At 37.4% G+C, this 17,928-nt stretch overlaps 1 protein-coding gene across 1 annotated transcript; it reads right to left on the minus strand.

The window, feature by feature from the left end:
- Positions 1-5,139: 5,139 nt before the first annotated feature.
- Positions 5,140-13,315, minus strand: LOC109157130 (beta-adaptin-like protein B). Its single transcript, XM_019305023.1, has 15 exons — positions 13,106-13,315; positions 12,186-12,383; positions 10,885-10,998; positions 10,471-10,721; positions 10,126-10,261; positions 9,330-9,509; positions 9,114-9,206; positions 8,811-9,022; positions 8,676-8,739; positions 8,402-8,581; positions 7,627-7,719; positions 6,782-7,191; positions 6,388-6,577; positions 6,031-6,234; positions 5,140-5,750 (listed from the first exon to the last, which is right to left on the minus strand). Exons 1-15 carry the CDS (start codon positions 13,190-13,192, stop codon positions 5,451-5,453), a joined length of 2,712 nt encoding a protein of 903 aa, XP_019160568.1. The 5' UTR covers positions 13,193-13,315; the 3' UTR covers positions 5,140-5,450.
- Positions 13,316-17,928: the final 4,613 nt, after the last annotated feature.

Below are 17,928 nucleotides of genomic sequence, written 5' to 3' on the forward strand. Positions count from 1 at the left end.
GAGAGGCCATCAGTATTATATTCTTGTTGGTTCAAGAATTAGGGCACCGAGTTCCAAATTTGCGGACTGGACATCTGTAACAAGTTACTTTTGAGGGAGAGCGTCATGATGTGCTGATTGGATATCATCATTGCCAACTAATGGGCGAATTCCATGCACAATGTAGCTAATTAAATCTGTTAGATTCTGTAGCATGTAATTTTGCATGTTACTCACTTGTATGGCTAGTGTTGGTGATTAGTGTGAGTTGGGAAATATGTGTTTGGAATGCCCCCTAGACATAGGAGAATAACTCCCCGAACTGGGTTAACAAACTGTGTGCGTTTTGATTTTCTGCTAAGTTGATTTCCTGTTTACTCTATTTAAAGGTTGCACTAAGAACTACTCGCGGGTATTTTTTCACTTAGTAGTTTGAAACATCGGTTAAAATTTACAAATTGGTTGTATGTATTCGACTTTATCTAGTATAGTTTGTTGACTTTACTATTAGATATTGTCGGATACCTTAAGCATAGAGATCTCCGATTTTCAGGTAGGTCCTTAATAGGGGGGGGGGGGGGGGGGGACATGACTCGCCACCAACCCGTAGGAGGACCTGTCGGCTTCCCTAGGTTGAGACGTGGTCGGCAAGGGTAGAGCGGGCTTAGTCACACCGGCGGGGTTGATGAAGGTGAGGCAGCGAGAAGGGGTACGGAGGGGGTACTATGGAAAGAGAGAAGGAAGGGGTATGGTATGGCAAGTAATGGGGGTGCAGACGGGGACACGTGTGAACAAGGTGAATGAGGAACCATGGCCACACATTTAGCAACGAGGATAGGGTCTAGACTCTATAAAAAGGTCATCTTGCTTCTCTTTGGACATCACCCTTCTCTCATGGGCAACACTCTTGGTCAAGGGGTTCACTACGAGACCAGATTGTTCTTTTTTTTTTTCCTAACAGTAGACAAGTTGGTTTCCCTTTCAATATTTTTGGCTCTTTTGTCCAAATTTTTGTAAATGTTTTTTTTAACTGACCATTTGTGTAGCCTGCAATAAAAACGGTCCATTTTAAAAAAAAAAAAAAAAAATTCACTTCGTTCTAACTTTTTACACTTCCATACTGTGACACCCCAAAAATCCAATTCTTAAATAGAATTAACTATACAATTAATTCTAAATCTTCCTTATGAATTTTCCCTTCCAATTTCTTAATTGTAAAGTCGGAGGACTTGAATTGACCAATTCCTTGGTCAATTGGTTTAGTCAATAAAAGGACCTTGAGCTTTATAGGTTGTACCTAACCTTTTGAGGTCTTCCAAGTCTTTTTAAGAAAGTAAGGGTATTTTAGCCTTTTCACCCTTGCTTGGCATTCAAGGTTCACCGTAGCAAGATCACACTTCACTTCCTACATTTGGCAAGAAACGTTAGTCACTCTACCTTCTCTCTAGAAAAGCTAGCTTTCTCTCCAAGCCAAGTAAAATCCCCTATCATCCTTGCAAAAGAACTCTCCAAGATTCCACCTTTCCACCATCAAAGCACTAGGAAGGGTAAGATCTTAGCTTAGTTGGTGTTTTTGAGTAGCTTTGCCTAGTCTTTATCTAAGTTGTGATTTTTCTTTGTGTGCTTGGTTGTGTTGAGAAGATTTGGTTGAGGAGGAACTTCGAGGAGAAGTCTAGGGGCTAGAAAGAAAGTGTATCTTGGTCTACAAAGGTAACCCATGCTATACAAAACTTATTTTGAACTTGTTATGATGATTCTTGACATTCTATTTGATGTTCTTGATGTTCTTGTGAGATTTGATGCATAATCTTGTGTTTATGCATGTTAGAGCTTGTATCTAGGGTTCTTTACTGCTATCTTTTGAGCTATTCATGTGTTCAAGTCATTTCCTTGTTGAATGTGAGGTTTTTGGGTGTTTTGGACTTGGACATGGCATTGTTGATGTTTTTCCCCGAAGGGAAAATCTCCCCTGGGTAAATGTACCCGCGGGCTGAACAGCGGGTGGCTGTCCACCCATCGTTCCACCCGCGGGTGGAAGGTGAAGGATGGCGGGCAGAGTCGCGGGTGGCTGTCCACCCGTGGTTCCGCCCGCTGGAACTTGTGATGGGGGTCGGCGGGTGGTTGTCCACCCGTGGTTCCACCCTCTGGTACGTGATGTTTTGGCCTCCGTTTGATGAATTCTTGAGTACTTGTGTGTCTCCTTTGATGTTTCGTACGTCTAGAACGGTGTCCTAAGTATCCATGATAGGATTATGAGTCTTGAATCGTGCTTATGATCCAACATTATGATCCGTTGGATTTATGTGAAGTCGTTGAGGTTCGATTGAACCGTTATGTTTTCCCTTTACGATGTACATGCTAGTTCTAATGTTGTTGATACTAGTATGTGTTGCTTGTTTGTTCCCGATGAGGATTGGCAACTTGTGTTACCAATCATGTGAATCGTGGGATTGAAGTCTATTGTTGTTATACCGTTGTTGATGGTCTATCTATGCCTTTCATTGGTATCTATCGGTTGTATTCGTTGTCTTGATCTTGTACATATGTTGTACACGTTTGTTGATACTTGATTGGGCTATTGATGAGCCTCAATCCTCTTGATGATGATTATGTGTTACTATGAGATTGGTGGTATTGTTACTGAGCTTTGCTCATGAGATCGGTGGTATTGTTACTATGATATTTAATGACACTGCGTGTGTTGAGAGTTCGGCGGTATAATGATTGGTGGGGGACGACGGTCCCAGGCAGAATAAGGTTGGACTTGGCGTTTAGGGTGGCACTGGAGGCATAGGTTGGAACTGAGATAAGGCCGGGGGTAGCCATAAGGTTGGAACTGAGATAAGGCCGGGGGTAGCCATAAGGTTGGAACAGGGCATAAGGTTGGAACTTGGTACTTGATATTTGTTGTTGATTATGAATCCTTATCTTTCTTTGCCTATGAGCATGTCTAATGTGAATTCTACCTTGATTATCGTATGTTGTATTATGATTGTTAAGCATGTTGCTTATGTGGTCCTTATTGGCTTGTTGAGTCTTGTTGACGTTGGTCTTTGGTTGAGAGTGATGCTATGATGAGTCTATTGATGTTTCCTCTTCTCGTTTTAAAGGATATATATATATATATATATATATATATATATATATATATATATATATATATATATATATATATATATATATATTGTATTTCACTGTCTCAAATGATTTTTATTATATCTATATATTATGATACTCAACGCGTATTGGTGTGTTACCAGCATTATTCGCTGACGGGTGTTATCCCTTGTTTTACAGGTTTTGAGTAGATCCAGGAGAGTGCGCTAGTGGCGAGTAGATAGCGTAGTTTCCTTTTTTACAGTTCTAGACTTGTGGCCTGTGTGCCTAGTTTATGTTTTGTTAACCGTTGATTGTGCTTTTGACTTAGTAATCTAGCCTGTGCACCTGTAGTCTAGATAGGTGTGACATGACATTCCCGTATTTGATTATTAGCTTCCGCTTTATCTTAAATGAATGACTAGTTTATCCTTTATGCTTAAGCTTTAAATTGATGTTAAAATCGGGGGTGTTATACATACTTCCATGCTTGATGCTTCCACGTACTTTTCCAGCCTCCAACTACACTATAAATTAGAGTTTTGAAAACATTTTTCTTACCAAACTCTCAATACTCTCATTCTCTCATTCATTCTCTAAAATCTGAATACTTCTACAATTCTCAATATATTTATGTGACTCTGCTCTCCATTCCTTTAGTTTACATTTTTGTTTATCTCTACAACTCTACCTCTATCATTTTTATACTTATAAATGGATGGTTCAAGCAAATAATCTTTCTCTTAAGATGGCCAAGCTAGTGACAGTCCTGTAAATCGTGGCAAATCTATTTCTTTTGAACCTCCATGACATTCGGTTCATAGATTTCTAAGTAAATATCAATACCATGAATTAAAAAAAAAAAAAAAAAAAAAAAAAAAAAAAAAAAACAGTCATATTATCAAGATTTAAATCCAAACCCCCAACTAGCCGTAAATGAACCTCAACCTACCTCTTATAACTCTCAACCTTTTCATTCTTCATTTGATTCTAAATCCAGTGGATATGGGACATATCGAAAACATAGGAATAAGGTTCAAATTGGCCACTGAACGTAACCTGAAAATGCAATTATGCCACTGAACGAAAAAAAAAAAAAAGTGCAATTAGGCCACTGAACACTTCAAAAACGTGCAATTAGGTCACTGAACACTCCAAATGTTTGCAACTTCACTGGATAGCAGGTTACCATCAATTTTAGCAGGTTACCTGCTTACGTGGCAGCTGAGTTGCCATTTTTAATAATTTTTAATAAATTTTAATAATAATTTTTAAAAAAAAAAAAATTTGAAAAAAAGTTTAAATAAAAATAAATAAATTAAATAAAACGACCGGTCACCTCGTCGTTTTTTGTTTTTTGTTTTTTTGTTTTTTTTTAAATTATTATTAAAAATTATTAAAATGCCAACTCAGCTACCACGTAAGCAGGTAACCTGCTAAAATTGATGAAAATTGCATACATTTAGAGTGTTCAGTGGCCTAATTGCACTTCTTTTTTTTTTTTTTTTCATTCAGTAGCCTAATTGCATTTTCAGGTTACGTTCAGGGGCCAATTGAACCTTATTCCCGAAAACATATATGCTCAAAGCATCCGGACCAAGTAAAATATACAAACTCGACAACAAATTAGCAGGTATGCCACTAAATCTAATGCTTTACTCAACAACAAATTATCAGGTATGCCACTAAATCTAATGCTTTATTTCGTTATTCAGATGAGAAAACTAGACGCAAATTTGTTGAAATGATTGCTATTGATGGATTATCTTTTAATTTTGGACAAAAACTTACTTTTAAAGAATTTTGTCAGGGTGCATTAAATCCTCAAATGTGTGATTTACCTTGTACACTCACCATTTGCATAAATTATATAAAGATGAAAAAAAATTAATTTCTTGTTTGGAACCACATTCTAGACTGACAAATATCAACACACACAGTGACACGACCAGAAGGTGGTTATGCCTACCTAAACTATAATTCTTTATTGGAGAGAAATTTTATATGACAGTTATGGATCAAATTTCAAACTGTTTTAATTGATTGGGACATGTACACCAAAAATCCAAAGAAAGAAGCATATTACATTCCAGAAGCAATTCAAGGGTACCATTTCTATAATACACTCCATAGTTCAATGTGGCTACATATATTCATACTTCCGCAAACACAAGTCTCAAATATTTATAATTAAAACCTACAGTAAATGTTGAAACTGGAAGATTATGCATTTGAACCCGGAAGATCTGAGAAAAAGAATGAAGATCACTAAACTAAGAATCATACAAAAATGGAACAGCAGTAGCCACAACCAAAGATTGAAAAGAGGAGTCAGACGAAATTATCGGAAGAAGGGCGAGAGGATAGACAGATTATTAACTCTTGAGGAGAATCTCGAGGGCTTCGAAGAACAAAGGAGCCATTTCTGGGCTAGGAGTCTTGATTGCACATTTAAGACCTGGAATCCCAACTGCACCTGTAAGCTCAATCAAGAAAGGGATTCCCCGAGGGATCTTTGCCGAAAGATACAACACCTCCTGGTTAGCATGCTTCCGCTTGGCAATGAAAAACATGTTACATGTGGCTAAATGCTCAACGGTTGCTTCAACACTATTTATAATGATCCCGGGAAACTCCCTTGAGACCTCATTTGAATCAGGCAATGACTTCCATGTCTGCACCATAGACAGGAAAAGATTAGTCATCCATCAGTCTCCCGAAAAACCATAAAGCACTTGCTTAGTGAATGCTAAAATTCTATCATAGAAGCATACGGAGAACTAAAATAACTTCAAACTTAATTAGAAAACTGCTCCTCAGAAGTCAGTTGCACATTATATCTAAAGATTTCTCTCTACTAAGACGGGCCAAGTGTTATTGTGATCAATTCTACATTTCTACTTTATCGTCGTCTACGGATTGAGTAACAGAACATTTTAGACAAACTTCAGTTACCTCAAGAAAAGTGGAACGCTCCATCTTGCCATCCTCAGTAAAGAACACATTAAATAAGATCATATCATTGAAGTACCATACTGGCTGTTGATTATTTTTAACTGCAACTTGCAAAAGGGAGTTTGGGGGACCTGGAGAAAGATTCTGGAATAAAACCATAGGGAGCAGAGTGCTCGCAGATGTCCCAGGTTGCAATTGCGGTACCTATTGAAAAGGCTTGTCAACTTCAAAACGAAGAGGGGGGAAATGAAATGATGAAAAAAAGTCTAAATACAACCTTCCCTTCTGAAAAAGAGGGAGGGGGAAGGGGAAAGGGTGGTTGGGGGTGGGAGGATGGGGATATCTACAAGTTTATACCTGGAGTGGTCCAGCAGCAGCAAGACCAAAAGTATTCTTATTGAACTGAATCATGAACCCATCAAGTGCAATCTGGGAGTGGTTCTCAAACAACATGCTGTAAAATATTTGGCCATCTCTTCGTATCACTTGTGCACTGATTTGTAATCCTTGACCAGTAGATGCTGGCAGTAGGACAGGCAGAATGGGGCTGCAATCAGAGAATCAGTATTCCATGAGTTTTCTCATCCAAATTTACAACTTCAGAAAAATACAACATCCTCTATGCTTTGAAGTTTGAACCAAATCAAATAACATACTAACGAGGCAAAAGTTCTATGCTTTGTACCAAATCCGATAACCCTATAATAGTCCTTATTAGCATTTGTAATATACTAATACTGACAGTACATACCTAGCAGCTACTGAAGGTTGATCAACAGGCACAATAGCAGAGTTGTTACTTTCCCCTCCTAGATCAAGTAAATCCGGCACGACTGTAGGAGCTGCAGGTGCAGCTGGTGCAGTGGTATGTTGCCTTGGTACAGTATAGGGCGAACTGCTTGAAGTAGCTGGAGTTGAAGCACCACTGTCAACTGGGTGGGCAGGTGATTCAGAATACCCTGCCTCAGCCCCATCAGGAAATTCCTCCTCTTCTGTTTTCTGAGTGATCTTCACACGGTTTACAAATGAATCTGGAGGCTTATGATAGACAGAAGATAGTGTAGCAATATTGGCAAGAAGTTCATCTAGAAGAGAAGGATCAAGTTGGTTGGAATCATCACTGATCACAGGCTTTTCGGCCAACACAACATCCTTTGCAGACTGTAAGATTAAAAAAAACGAAAACAAAAACAAAATTAAGCAGGCCTGCTTTTAAAAACCGCTTGTGGGATGCATGTTCTGAATCATGAATGGCATTGTAATTAGCTTTCCTAAACAACTTGGAAAAGTGCTTTTGTGAAAATTGAAAATGGAAGTGTCCTTTAATTTTCAAATAAAGGTTAGAACTGCAGGAGGAAGGAGAAAGATGAAAATGACCAAAAAATTTAACATTCTGATAAATGAATAATAATAAAGATAGAGGCTATTTATGAATTAGAGTTTCTATTACCCCAAAAGGTTAATGACAACAATGAAACAATAAATTTTGCAATAATTACGTACAAGTAGTTCTATCATCCCAATTCCCAAATGAATGATCAATAACTAAAGGCATCAGAGCAGTAGTAGTTAGTAGAATTATTAGTTCATGCATACCTCAGGATCAGTTGAAAGAAGGCGCCAATATATATATGCACGATCTCGCAAATCTGGATTGTCTGTCTCCATTGTGGCATTGTTCAGGACAACCTGGAAGTAAAATTATATAAATATGGGTTATATGATATAGAAGTAATACAATCTTTTGCTACTATGAACAGAGACCAGACTTGCATTTCAAATTTGGCAATTTATAAACCTAATTCTACATTCTTAACTCTGTTGTGTTGGTAGACTACAGATTGAAGAAGTAAACAAGAGGGTAAAAACAAATTTGTTTGTAAGAAATAAAACACCCATCTCAGTCCTGCAAAATATCACAACTAAAACAACTACGGAGTACTATGTTATGTGTGTGCATCTGTTTATTGGTGTGGGTTGTAGGAAGAAGGGGGGGGGGGGGGGGGGGGGGGGGCGGGGATGCCTCTAAATATGCATCGTTAGTAGTAGTTATAAACATGTAATACATGTTAGGGTGGGGTGTTCTATACTGCAGGCATGAAACTAGAACAAATGCAGGCAAAAAATTAAGCAGAGTGGCTACCTCTATAAACTGAGTCCTATTCTCCTCCCCGCCCAATCACAGACCAAACTCAGCAGGTTAAGATGCACAGTGGTCTTAAAGGGGGTTAATAACTTATACTGCAACTTAAGGAAGATATTTTAAAGGTGGAAGCATTTAGGAAACAGAAACGTGCCAAATTGATGTGTTAGTAATTCAAACAACATCATGGGACCTCTGTAACATTAGGCAGGATGTAGAATGAAATACCTGAATCATTTGTTGTGGGCCTTCAGTTGGCTTCTTAAGGAAGAGTTTGACTGTTGCTGTCAGCAATTGCAACTGGACATGTGGAGTTTCCTCGGGAAAACTCTCTAAAAAGCTTTCAAGGAGCTCATCTGCATTATCAATTCTCTCAGCATATTCACCAATGATCCAGATCATTGAAGCCTGTAATCAATAGATGAAGTTTGGTAGCAGAAGGAACATATGACTTAGTAAGAGCCAATCTTAAAAGTAGGGTCTCCAAAGACTTATAGAGTACCTTTGCCTCCGGCTCATCTAAAGTGTCCAAACTCTCACACAGTGTAGCAATGATAGACTCGTAGCTGAAGAGAAAATCTAGCCTTAATAATTAACTCATTATGATACAATATAGCAAGTAGGAATTTAAACATACGTGTTAGGATATCTCCTGAAGATGTCTTTGATAACTATAATAGCTTCTTGGACAACATAATTTACTTTAATCTTGATCAATTCAAGCAAGACACTGATACAACGCTCGGCAGCCCTCTCTAACTTGATGGCACATCGTCCAATAGCACGAACAGCCTTCCTGACAAAATCAACGTCTACTTCAGTAGCATATTCCTTGAACTCCAAGAGAACCTGCAAAAGTGCTTTCTTTGAGATATAATGCCATAGGACTACAAAAACTTACAAGCAAAAGAGAAAATTAATTCATCCAATGTAGGTTTACCTGATCAATGTTTCGGTCTGATGCAAGCTTTATCATGATTTCTAACTTTTCCATCTTCACATAAATAGGATCATTGTACTTACAAAAAAACACCTAACACAAAAAGAAAAAGATGTTTAAAGTAGCCCTTTCAATTCCTGTAAACGTTAAAGGGCTGCGCATGGTGCATTTATCTAAGAAAGATAATGCTGCTTATAGTAAATCACATCTTAGAACCTTAATTTCATGGGCAAGAATTGTTGGCCGCTTTTGTACAATGAGGTTTATGTTCCTTAATGCAACATACTGAATCTCGGGTTCTGAAGAAAGTAATGTAACTAGAGGAGGAGCCATTTTTTTACAAAGATTTCGAACAACATCAGTGCTGGTGATGAGTTCCATCTGTTGAAGGATCATCTGCCAAAAACATTAAATAAAAAAGGGTGGAATGAGCAAACATATCACCTTTTTTACCAAAGAAATACAGGTGGAGTCAGTATGAATAACTGAGGAAACAAATTCCATAAAAGCCAATTCCACTTTGGTCCTTGGACTATATTGGCAGTTCAGTTAATTGTCCCCAAGTTCAAAAATTGACAAGAACAGTCCCTAGACTACTAAAAATTGGAAAGACCTTTACTGTCCAATTTCTAATCTTAATGGCTAGGGCTTCATTTCTGTCAAACTTTCAGTACAGTGGCAGTCCCCAACAATTGAAAACTGGACAAAAATGATCCTACAAGGGTTTCTGCCAGAATGCCAGCAGAGGGACTATTGCTGCCCAATTTCTATCAATTGAGGGGTCATTCTTGTCAATTTTTTAACTCAATGGGGAAAAAAGGAATTGCCATCACATACAAGGGAAGAAAAGTGAATTACCTCTATTTCATAATAAATGTTGAATTAGTGAAATTGGAAAGCTTTCTATTTTCATACTTCTATCCACACATCATACATGAAAGGGCAGAACTAGGATGCAAACATCAATAAGAATAACATAGTGAATAAATCATGTATACATGAAGGCAGTCACCTTAACGGCAGAAAGCACAACAGCACAATTTGCATGCTGCAGTCGTGGAGTTACTCGCTCAACTATGTTTTCAGCTTCACGAGCATCAGTTGCTTTGTATTTGGAGAGAGCATCCAATATAAACACTTGACCCCACCTAAATGAATGGATCGTTACTCCCATTAGTAAAGTAAAGAATAGAAAGTACAGCATGTTTCATCTAGTTTAACTGCTAGGAAGAAGTAATCACAACTTCTCATAAGCAAGCATTTGAGATTTATGCCAAATGAATACTAGATGAACAAACTTAAGAGCCAAAAGCATCAAATGTCAAAATCATAATACAGTCCTTTGCAGAAAACTTACTCAGTGCATTCATTCAGAGCTGTAAGGAGTTTAGACAGTGTATGGCTGGTGATTTCAAAAATGGGTCTACTACTGTTCTCTTGAATTTCTGCAAGTGCTGCAACAGCATTTGCAACAACCATAGGATTGTTGTCAGATATCAAATCAGTGAGAGCATCCAGGAAACCTCTGTCCTCAACAAGCTCAGCATTTATGTCATAAAGTTTAGCAACGCATACAGCTGCAGTCTTTCGAACATATGGGTCATCATCCTGAATAAAAGAAAGTGAAGGGAAATAGTATAGCTTAGGTAAACATTAATACAAATTCAAGCACTGCAATCTTCCCAAGACAATATCCAAGTAGCAGTCTAACACAGAAGATCCAGCTTCAAAACTTGCTGCAAAGATTCAGAGGAGAGGAAGTTGAATTAACCTTGAGACACCTCTGAAGAGGATCACATAAATATTCAGTGATCTTGTCAACACGAATGCATCCCATTGTCCGTACAGCCAAAGCACGGATCAGGGGGTTTGGGTCCTGTGAATCCTGCACATGTGTTCAGTTTACCATAAGTTTTAATACATCATTAAGGAAAACTTTTAGGAACAAAAGAAGGTGATTTAAAAATATACTCCACATATTTAAAAATATCCATATTATACCCACATACAAGTAAGTAGGATAAAGTCTTTCCGATTGATTCAAAATTACAAACCTAAGCCTAAAACTTGATTAATATTCATATGATACAAGAGTTAATGGAAAATTCAACTATACACTATGTAGAACTCATGTTAAATAAATAAATACATTACATGCCAGAGTTATGACTAACATGTGCAATCAAACCTTAAAATTATTTGTAGCATAAATATCTAAAAACCTCTTTTACCTCAGTCATTGACAAAATGCACATCATTTGGTCAAAATAAAATTCTCATAAATATATATAGATGGCACCTATCAATTCTAACAACTGTGATCTACACCTTAAGTTCTCTGTAACATAGATTAATGGAACCAACTCAATGTGTTGAGAGGTATTGGGGTATTTACTGAGAGAAACTTGTATCTTCCATGCATAATCCCCAGGATAAGCTAAACAACAAGTACTCCATAAATTAGTGATCTTAATTTCCAATGAATGTAATGGTTCATAAATTGGAAAATTATCCAGTTTTCAGAAAACTGGAAAAACATTTCCTACATTCTAAATTAGGAAACAAAAAAAAAAAATAGAATAGAAAATACTGTTATGGTCACCATTACTTTTACCTACCAACCCCGACCGCTGTCTACCTACCTACCCCCACCTACGTTACCTTTCCATCACCACTACCACTACGACAATTACCATCACCATGTCATGCCCTCACCAATCTATCCATCACTGCCTACCTACCCCCAATCACAACCACCATTTACCACCACCACCTATTGTCACTTAAACTCACATTGCTATATTTTACATGAAAAAAAGAAAGAAACCAGATTTCAAATTTTTTCATATTTTATAAATTGGAAAATAATCATGTTTTCTTGTTTTCCAATGAGAAATGAAAAAACTTGGAAATTTTAGAAAACTTGAGATAGAATTTCTATTATTAAAAAGGTCCGGACTTTTCAATGCTTTTTTAAATGGATTATTATTAAGTAGAACAGTTTTATATTTTCTCTGAATATTCCAATGGAAAAAAATAGCACCAAATAGAATCAGAATAAAGTTTTCCTACCTTCACAAATGTATTTACTGCAAGTATTGCAAGATCAGGCTGGCTTTTAGCATAATTGATAAGATACAAGTAAACTAGTTTCTTAAGCTCCAAAGTTTCTGTCTGCATACAATTCACAACGTCTGTGAAGAGTGAGGAAACATCCTTCCCAACAGTCATTGCAGCAATCACCTTTTTGACAGCATCTTTTCGCTTGTCCTGCAACCCATCAAAATAATCAACTACCAGTTTTTGAAGCAGACAAGCACCAACCCATAGGTACCATGATTCCATGAGGCACAATAGATTGTATTTTGTGATATCTAGTGCAATTTGGATGTATAAAACACACTTATATTAAATTTCAATTGAAAGAGAGAAAACTGGTAAAGGCATGACAATTGCAATGAGTTCTTGCACTCGCATCTCTCTCAAGTTGAATTTTCAGCAACAAAATTCCAAATACTAAATTACCATCAGTCAATTAGGCAAACACAAAATTAAGATTTTGATCCAAAAGGTTAGATGTATTTAGAAATTTGTCTGTTAGCAGTGTTGTAGAAGGGATGGGCGCCACTGTTAGACATTATTCCTAATTATAAACAAAACAATAACTATCAGAAACGTTATTGACACTAAGACAGCAAACAAAAATTCTCGAATTGTTCAGATCGATACAGTATTTCAGATCTTTCAACTATCAGGTTGACAATTCAGTTTAAAGAGTATCTAGATCTGACGAGTTGCTCATCTAAATCGCCATGGAAATGGAAAAACGAGCTAAATCAATATCAATAGCTCATACAGATCAAATTGAAGATACAAATATGATAAAACTACTCGTATCAAAATGCTAAAATAAAATTTGATTATACGCAGTATGAAAGTGTATGTGCATAAAGATATACGCATTAAAGGAGTGAGTGGGAGTGAGCTGCGACCTTGTGCTGAGAATTTAGCTCTTCCTTGAGCTCAGGAATTTCACCCTTCTTGGTGGTGGAGAAGTATTTCGAATCGTGGCCGCTCATCTCCGATTAGTCGTTGCCCGGCGACGCCAGAGATGCAAAAGGAAATCGGTATAACTGTATAAGAGTGTTTTGAAGGTAAAAATATTTCAGTTTTCTGGCGTCTCTCCTTTTTTTCTTTTTTTTTGTTTTAGTTAATTTTATTTTTTATTTTAAAGAAAATGCATTAATTCAAACCCGAACAAATTACACTAGGGGTGGACCTTCACTCCTTACAATCAGCTACTCTATTCGCATATCAAATACAAAGCTAACATTACCAAAGTCATTAGCTAGAATTCGGGCCATTTATCAAAATGTAAAAATGAAGGATTTTTTAGAAAAACAAAGAAGTGGAGAAGTGAAAAAATAGAAAATGAAAAACTTGTTTACTAAAATCAATTATTTAATTTCTTAACTTCTCTCCCTTTCTCCCTTTTATGTATGTTTTTGGAGAACTCCAATTTGGACTTCTCTAAATGGAAGAGTGAAAAATACATGGGTGAACAGTGTCTTGCTCCTAAAGGTCTATAGTTCAAATCTTGTTGCTTTCTTTTTTACCTTCCCCTTCGTTGTTCTTCTTTCCTTCATTCCCATTCGTTGTATTATTATTATCTTTTTTCTTTTCTTTTTTTCATTTTTCCTCCTCTTTATACACATAGATTTGATCTTTTTTTTTTTCTTTTTTCATTCCCCCCGCCACCCCCCACCCCCACCCCCCTTATGCACATATATTTGATTTTTTTTTCATTTCCCTCCGTTGTTCTTCTTTCCTTCCTTTCCCTTCATTGTATTATTACTATTATTTTTTTTTCTTTTTTTTTTCCGTTTTCATCCTCCTTATGCACACAGATTTGTTGTTATTATTATTATTATTATTATTATTATTATTATTATTATTATTATTATTATTATTATTATTATTATTATTATTATTATTCTTATTCTTATAATTATTATTACTATTATTTTTATATTGTTTTTCTTTTTTCCTTTTTCCTCCTGCTTATGCACACAAATTTGTTGTTGTTGTTGTTGTTGTTGTTATTATTATTATTAGTATTATTATTATTATTATTATTATTATTATTATTATTATTATTATTATTATTATTATTATTATTATTATTATTATCTTTGTTGTAGAAATGTACAAATGCTACATTGGATGATTATAATTAATGAGGCTTTGCGTATATTATTATTATTATTTATTATTATCATCTTTGTTGTAGAAGTATACAAATTCTAATATGCTATATGGGATGATTGTATTTAATGAAATTAGAAAATTCTGGAAGAATGGGGAATGAAAATTAGAAAATTAGAGAAATGGAAAACTGGGGGAATGGAGAAAGAAAAATGGAGAAATGGAAAACTGGAAATGGAAAAACAGAGAAATGAAGTAAACGACCCCCTAATATCTTTCATGACGAGGTCAAAAGAAGTATAGCAGCTTCACTTCTAATAGCTTCAATAACCAGCAAAACATCTTACTCTATTTGGACTTCTTCAACTCCTAAACTCTTGAGCCATTTAATAGATTCACGTACTCGCATGGATTTGGCCGTCTTTGCTTGGTGAAAACCTTTCAGGTTCTTTTCCATTGTTGCGACAAACTAGCCCTCAGAATCGCGTAAGATGAACCCAAATCATGTAGCTCTAAATTGTATGTCGTTGGCTGCATCAATATTGAGTTTCAAACCTCCAGGCTGAGGTTTTTTCCACCTGACTGTAGGAATATGAGTTGTCGAAATATCCACTTTGCGGTTGACAGATTTCCATGCTTCAAGATAAACAACAGTTTATTCAAAAAAAAAAAAATTACTGCCATTCCATAGCTTGTTGTTCCTAGCAGACTGTTAGAAGCAGTCCTAACTCGTCCTCAATCATTACCTCCATGTTTCTTGCAATCCATTCCCCCATTTGGACAATCCCATCCAAACATATATTAACGACCGCAACCACTTCGCACTGGATAAAAACATGAGATATGGTTTCAGTAGCCTTGCTGCACAAGATACATTCTTGGCGACAGTTCACTTTCCTAGCAAAGAGATTCACTACTATTGGTAAGACACCACTACACGCCTGCCAAAGCAGCATTTTAACCTTTGGGGGGAAGTATGTAGGAGATTCCAGGTCTTTGTCCACCTAGCATTCGAGATTGAAGAGAACTCCCCAACAAGAGTTTTGTAACAGTTGCGAACCGAATATATACCTCTTTCCTCCTTGCTCCAAATAAGTTTGTCTACATGATCCTTAATATGGATTGGAATACTTAGGATTTGTTCTATGTCCTCTTCATTGAATATGTCTCTCATAATGTCAACATCCCAGCCTGTTTTATCCATTGCTATAAAGGAAGAGACATTTGTTGTCTCTCAGAATGTTTATCCATTGCTATAAAGGAAAAGACATTTGTTGTCCTTATCCGGCTGACGTGTTTGTAATATACATATAGGGATCAGTTCAAGTGGGGAAAGGCTCAGCTCCCAGGTGAAAAGATGGGGTAAGATCTAAGCCATTGAAAAAATCTAGATCAACGACTCAAATCAATGAATTTTTTTTTTAAAGGCGCGTCCTGAGTTGAAAGAAGCAAAATGTAAAAACGGTGCACCTTAAGTGTTACAAAGACGCACCTTAAGTTGTAGGATGACGCACTTTAAATGTTAAAATGGCACACCTTAATTGTTAAATTGACGCACCTTAAGTGTTACAAAGTCTGCCAGGGTACCTCCGAATGTGCATGCATGAACTGTGATAGTTGATTAACTCCAAATGCCACGTTAGGTTGCGTGATGACCAATTATTGCAGTAGACCTAGGAGGCGACGAAACTAAGTAGCATCAGTCAGAGCACTGCCTGATTGCACGGGAAACAACTTCTCTAAAGCAGCCGCAGTGCTGAAACATCTTTTGCACCATCCATCTTAAACTGTGTCAGCATATCACTTATATACTGACTCTGCGACAAGAAAACACCATCAATTGGTAGGAACAACCTCAACACCCAAAAAATGATGTAAGGTATCGAGGTCCTTAAGAGAAAATTGCGCTGATAGGATCCCTATGAACCGATCAAGCCAATCAGTATCATTTCCTGTTAACAAAATATCATCCATGTATACCAAGAAATAAACAAACACACCATTAACTTAATAAACAAATGATGACGCATCAACCTGCAACTTAAAGAACCCACAACGCTGCAGAAACCTTGAAAGCTCTTGGTACCAGGCTCTGGGCGCTTGTTTAAGCCCATACAGAGCTTTAGTTAACTTGCAAACATGAGTTAGGAACATAGGATCAACGAAACCGGGTGGCTGCTCCATATATATACACATCCTCATGCAACGTTCCATATACGAATGCATTATTAATATCCAACTAGCGCAGACCCCACCAGTTGCTCAATGCAATAGTCAGAACCACATAGATGGTAACTGGTTTCATGACCGGGCTATACTTCTCAAAATAATCTCGGCCAGTAGTCTGCAAGAACCCTTTAGCGACAAGCCGCGCCTTGTATCGATCAACCGAGCCATCTGGTTTGCGCTTGACACGGTAAACCCATTTACAGCTGATTGGGACCCCTGCTTCGCGAGGTACAAGCTACCACGTTTGGTTGCGGTGCAGAGCTTCGAACTCCTCATCCATGGCTTTCCTCCACCGAGCGTTTTTTAGGGCCTAAGCGACATTAGAAGGCTCTAAAGTGGGAGGTAAGGGGTGTGCTATGGTTAGGTTGACAACGTAATTAGAGTACCTGGGATTAGGATGGTGGTGTCTAGTTGACCGATGCAAACCATCTTTTGGTTGAGGATTTTCGGAGGTGGTCATGGGCTGTGAAGACGTAGAAGTATGCGGAGTAGCAGGACTGACAGTTTTGGGAATAGTGGGTGACGAGCAACGTGAGGGAGGCGACGAAGTAGGAATGGAAGGTGAAGTTGACGGCGAGCTACTGCTGGAGTTCACCGGACTATTTTCACTGGTACGTGCAGTCGACGTTGCGGAGGGCGGCAATTGTGTTGTGTTTAGTTCTAGCGAGAGAGACACAACAAGAGAATTTTTGGGTGTAGATGGTAGAGTAGGAGAGGAGTTGTCAACAAACATGGTCCCTATAAAAGAAGAAGGTGACTTGAATAGAACCCGTGGGAGGGTAGAATACTGGAAATCTGTTGAGGTTCCCAACTTAAGTTGCAGTTCTAGTGAAGGAAACACATTATGAACAAACCTCACATGCCTAGACAAATAAATACGATTTAAAACAAAATCAAGGCATTTATAGGCAGATTGAGTATTGGAGTAGCCCAGAAAAATACAGGAACGTGACTTTGGCTCCAGTTTCTTAGTGTTATAGAGCCGTAACCATGGAAAGCATTGGCAATCAAACGGTTGTAGCTTTGCATAATTAGGAGACTGTTTAAATAAAACATGAAATGGAGACTGATTACCTAAGACCGGAGTTTGGAGCTGATTAATGAGGTAAACGGTCGTGAGAAAGTCATAAGACCAGTACGCGATTGACAGTGAGGTAAAGTGAAGAACTGATATACCTGTTTCGACGATATGTCCGTGTCACCGTTCAGTCGTCCCATTGTGCTCAGGAGTGTGAGGTGGAGTGGTGAAATGAGAAATTCCATAAGCATTAAATAATGGAACTAGTTTAATGAACTCGTCCCCATTGTTCGAGTAAACAGAAACAATTGAGAGACCAAAAAACTTCTCAACGAACCGTTTGAACTGAGGAAAATTGTAAAA

The sequence above is a fragment of the Ipomoea nil genome, unplaced genomic scaffold, assembly GCF_001879475.1.
Source record: "Ipomoea nil cultivar Tokyo-kokei standard unplaced genomic scaffold, Asagao_1.1 scaffold2761, whole genome shotgun sequence".
NCBI lineage: Eukaryota > Viridiplantae > Streptophyta > Magnoliopsida > Solanales > Convolvulaceae > Ipomoea > Ipomoea nil.

What these genes read in the sequence shown, in the direction of transcription:
- LOC109157130 (XM_019305023.1), bottom strand. Translation starts at nt 13,192, where the DNA reads ATGAGCGGCCACGATTCGAAATACTTCTCCACCACCAAGAAGGGTGAA. An exon ending in CAGTAAATACATTTGTGAAG is followed by an intron (nt 10,999 to 12,185) that starts GTAGGAAAACTT and finishes ACACATGTGCAG; the next exon opens with GATTCACAGGACCCAAACCC. An exon ending in AGCGTTCCACTTTTCTTGAG is followed by an intron (nt 5,751 to 6,030) that starts GTAACTGAAGTT and finishes TCTATGGTGCAG; the next exon opens with ACATGGAAGTCATTGCCTGA.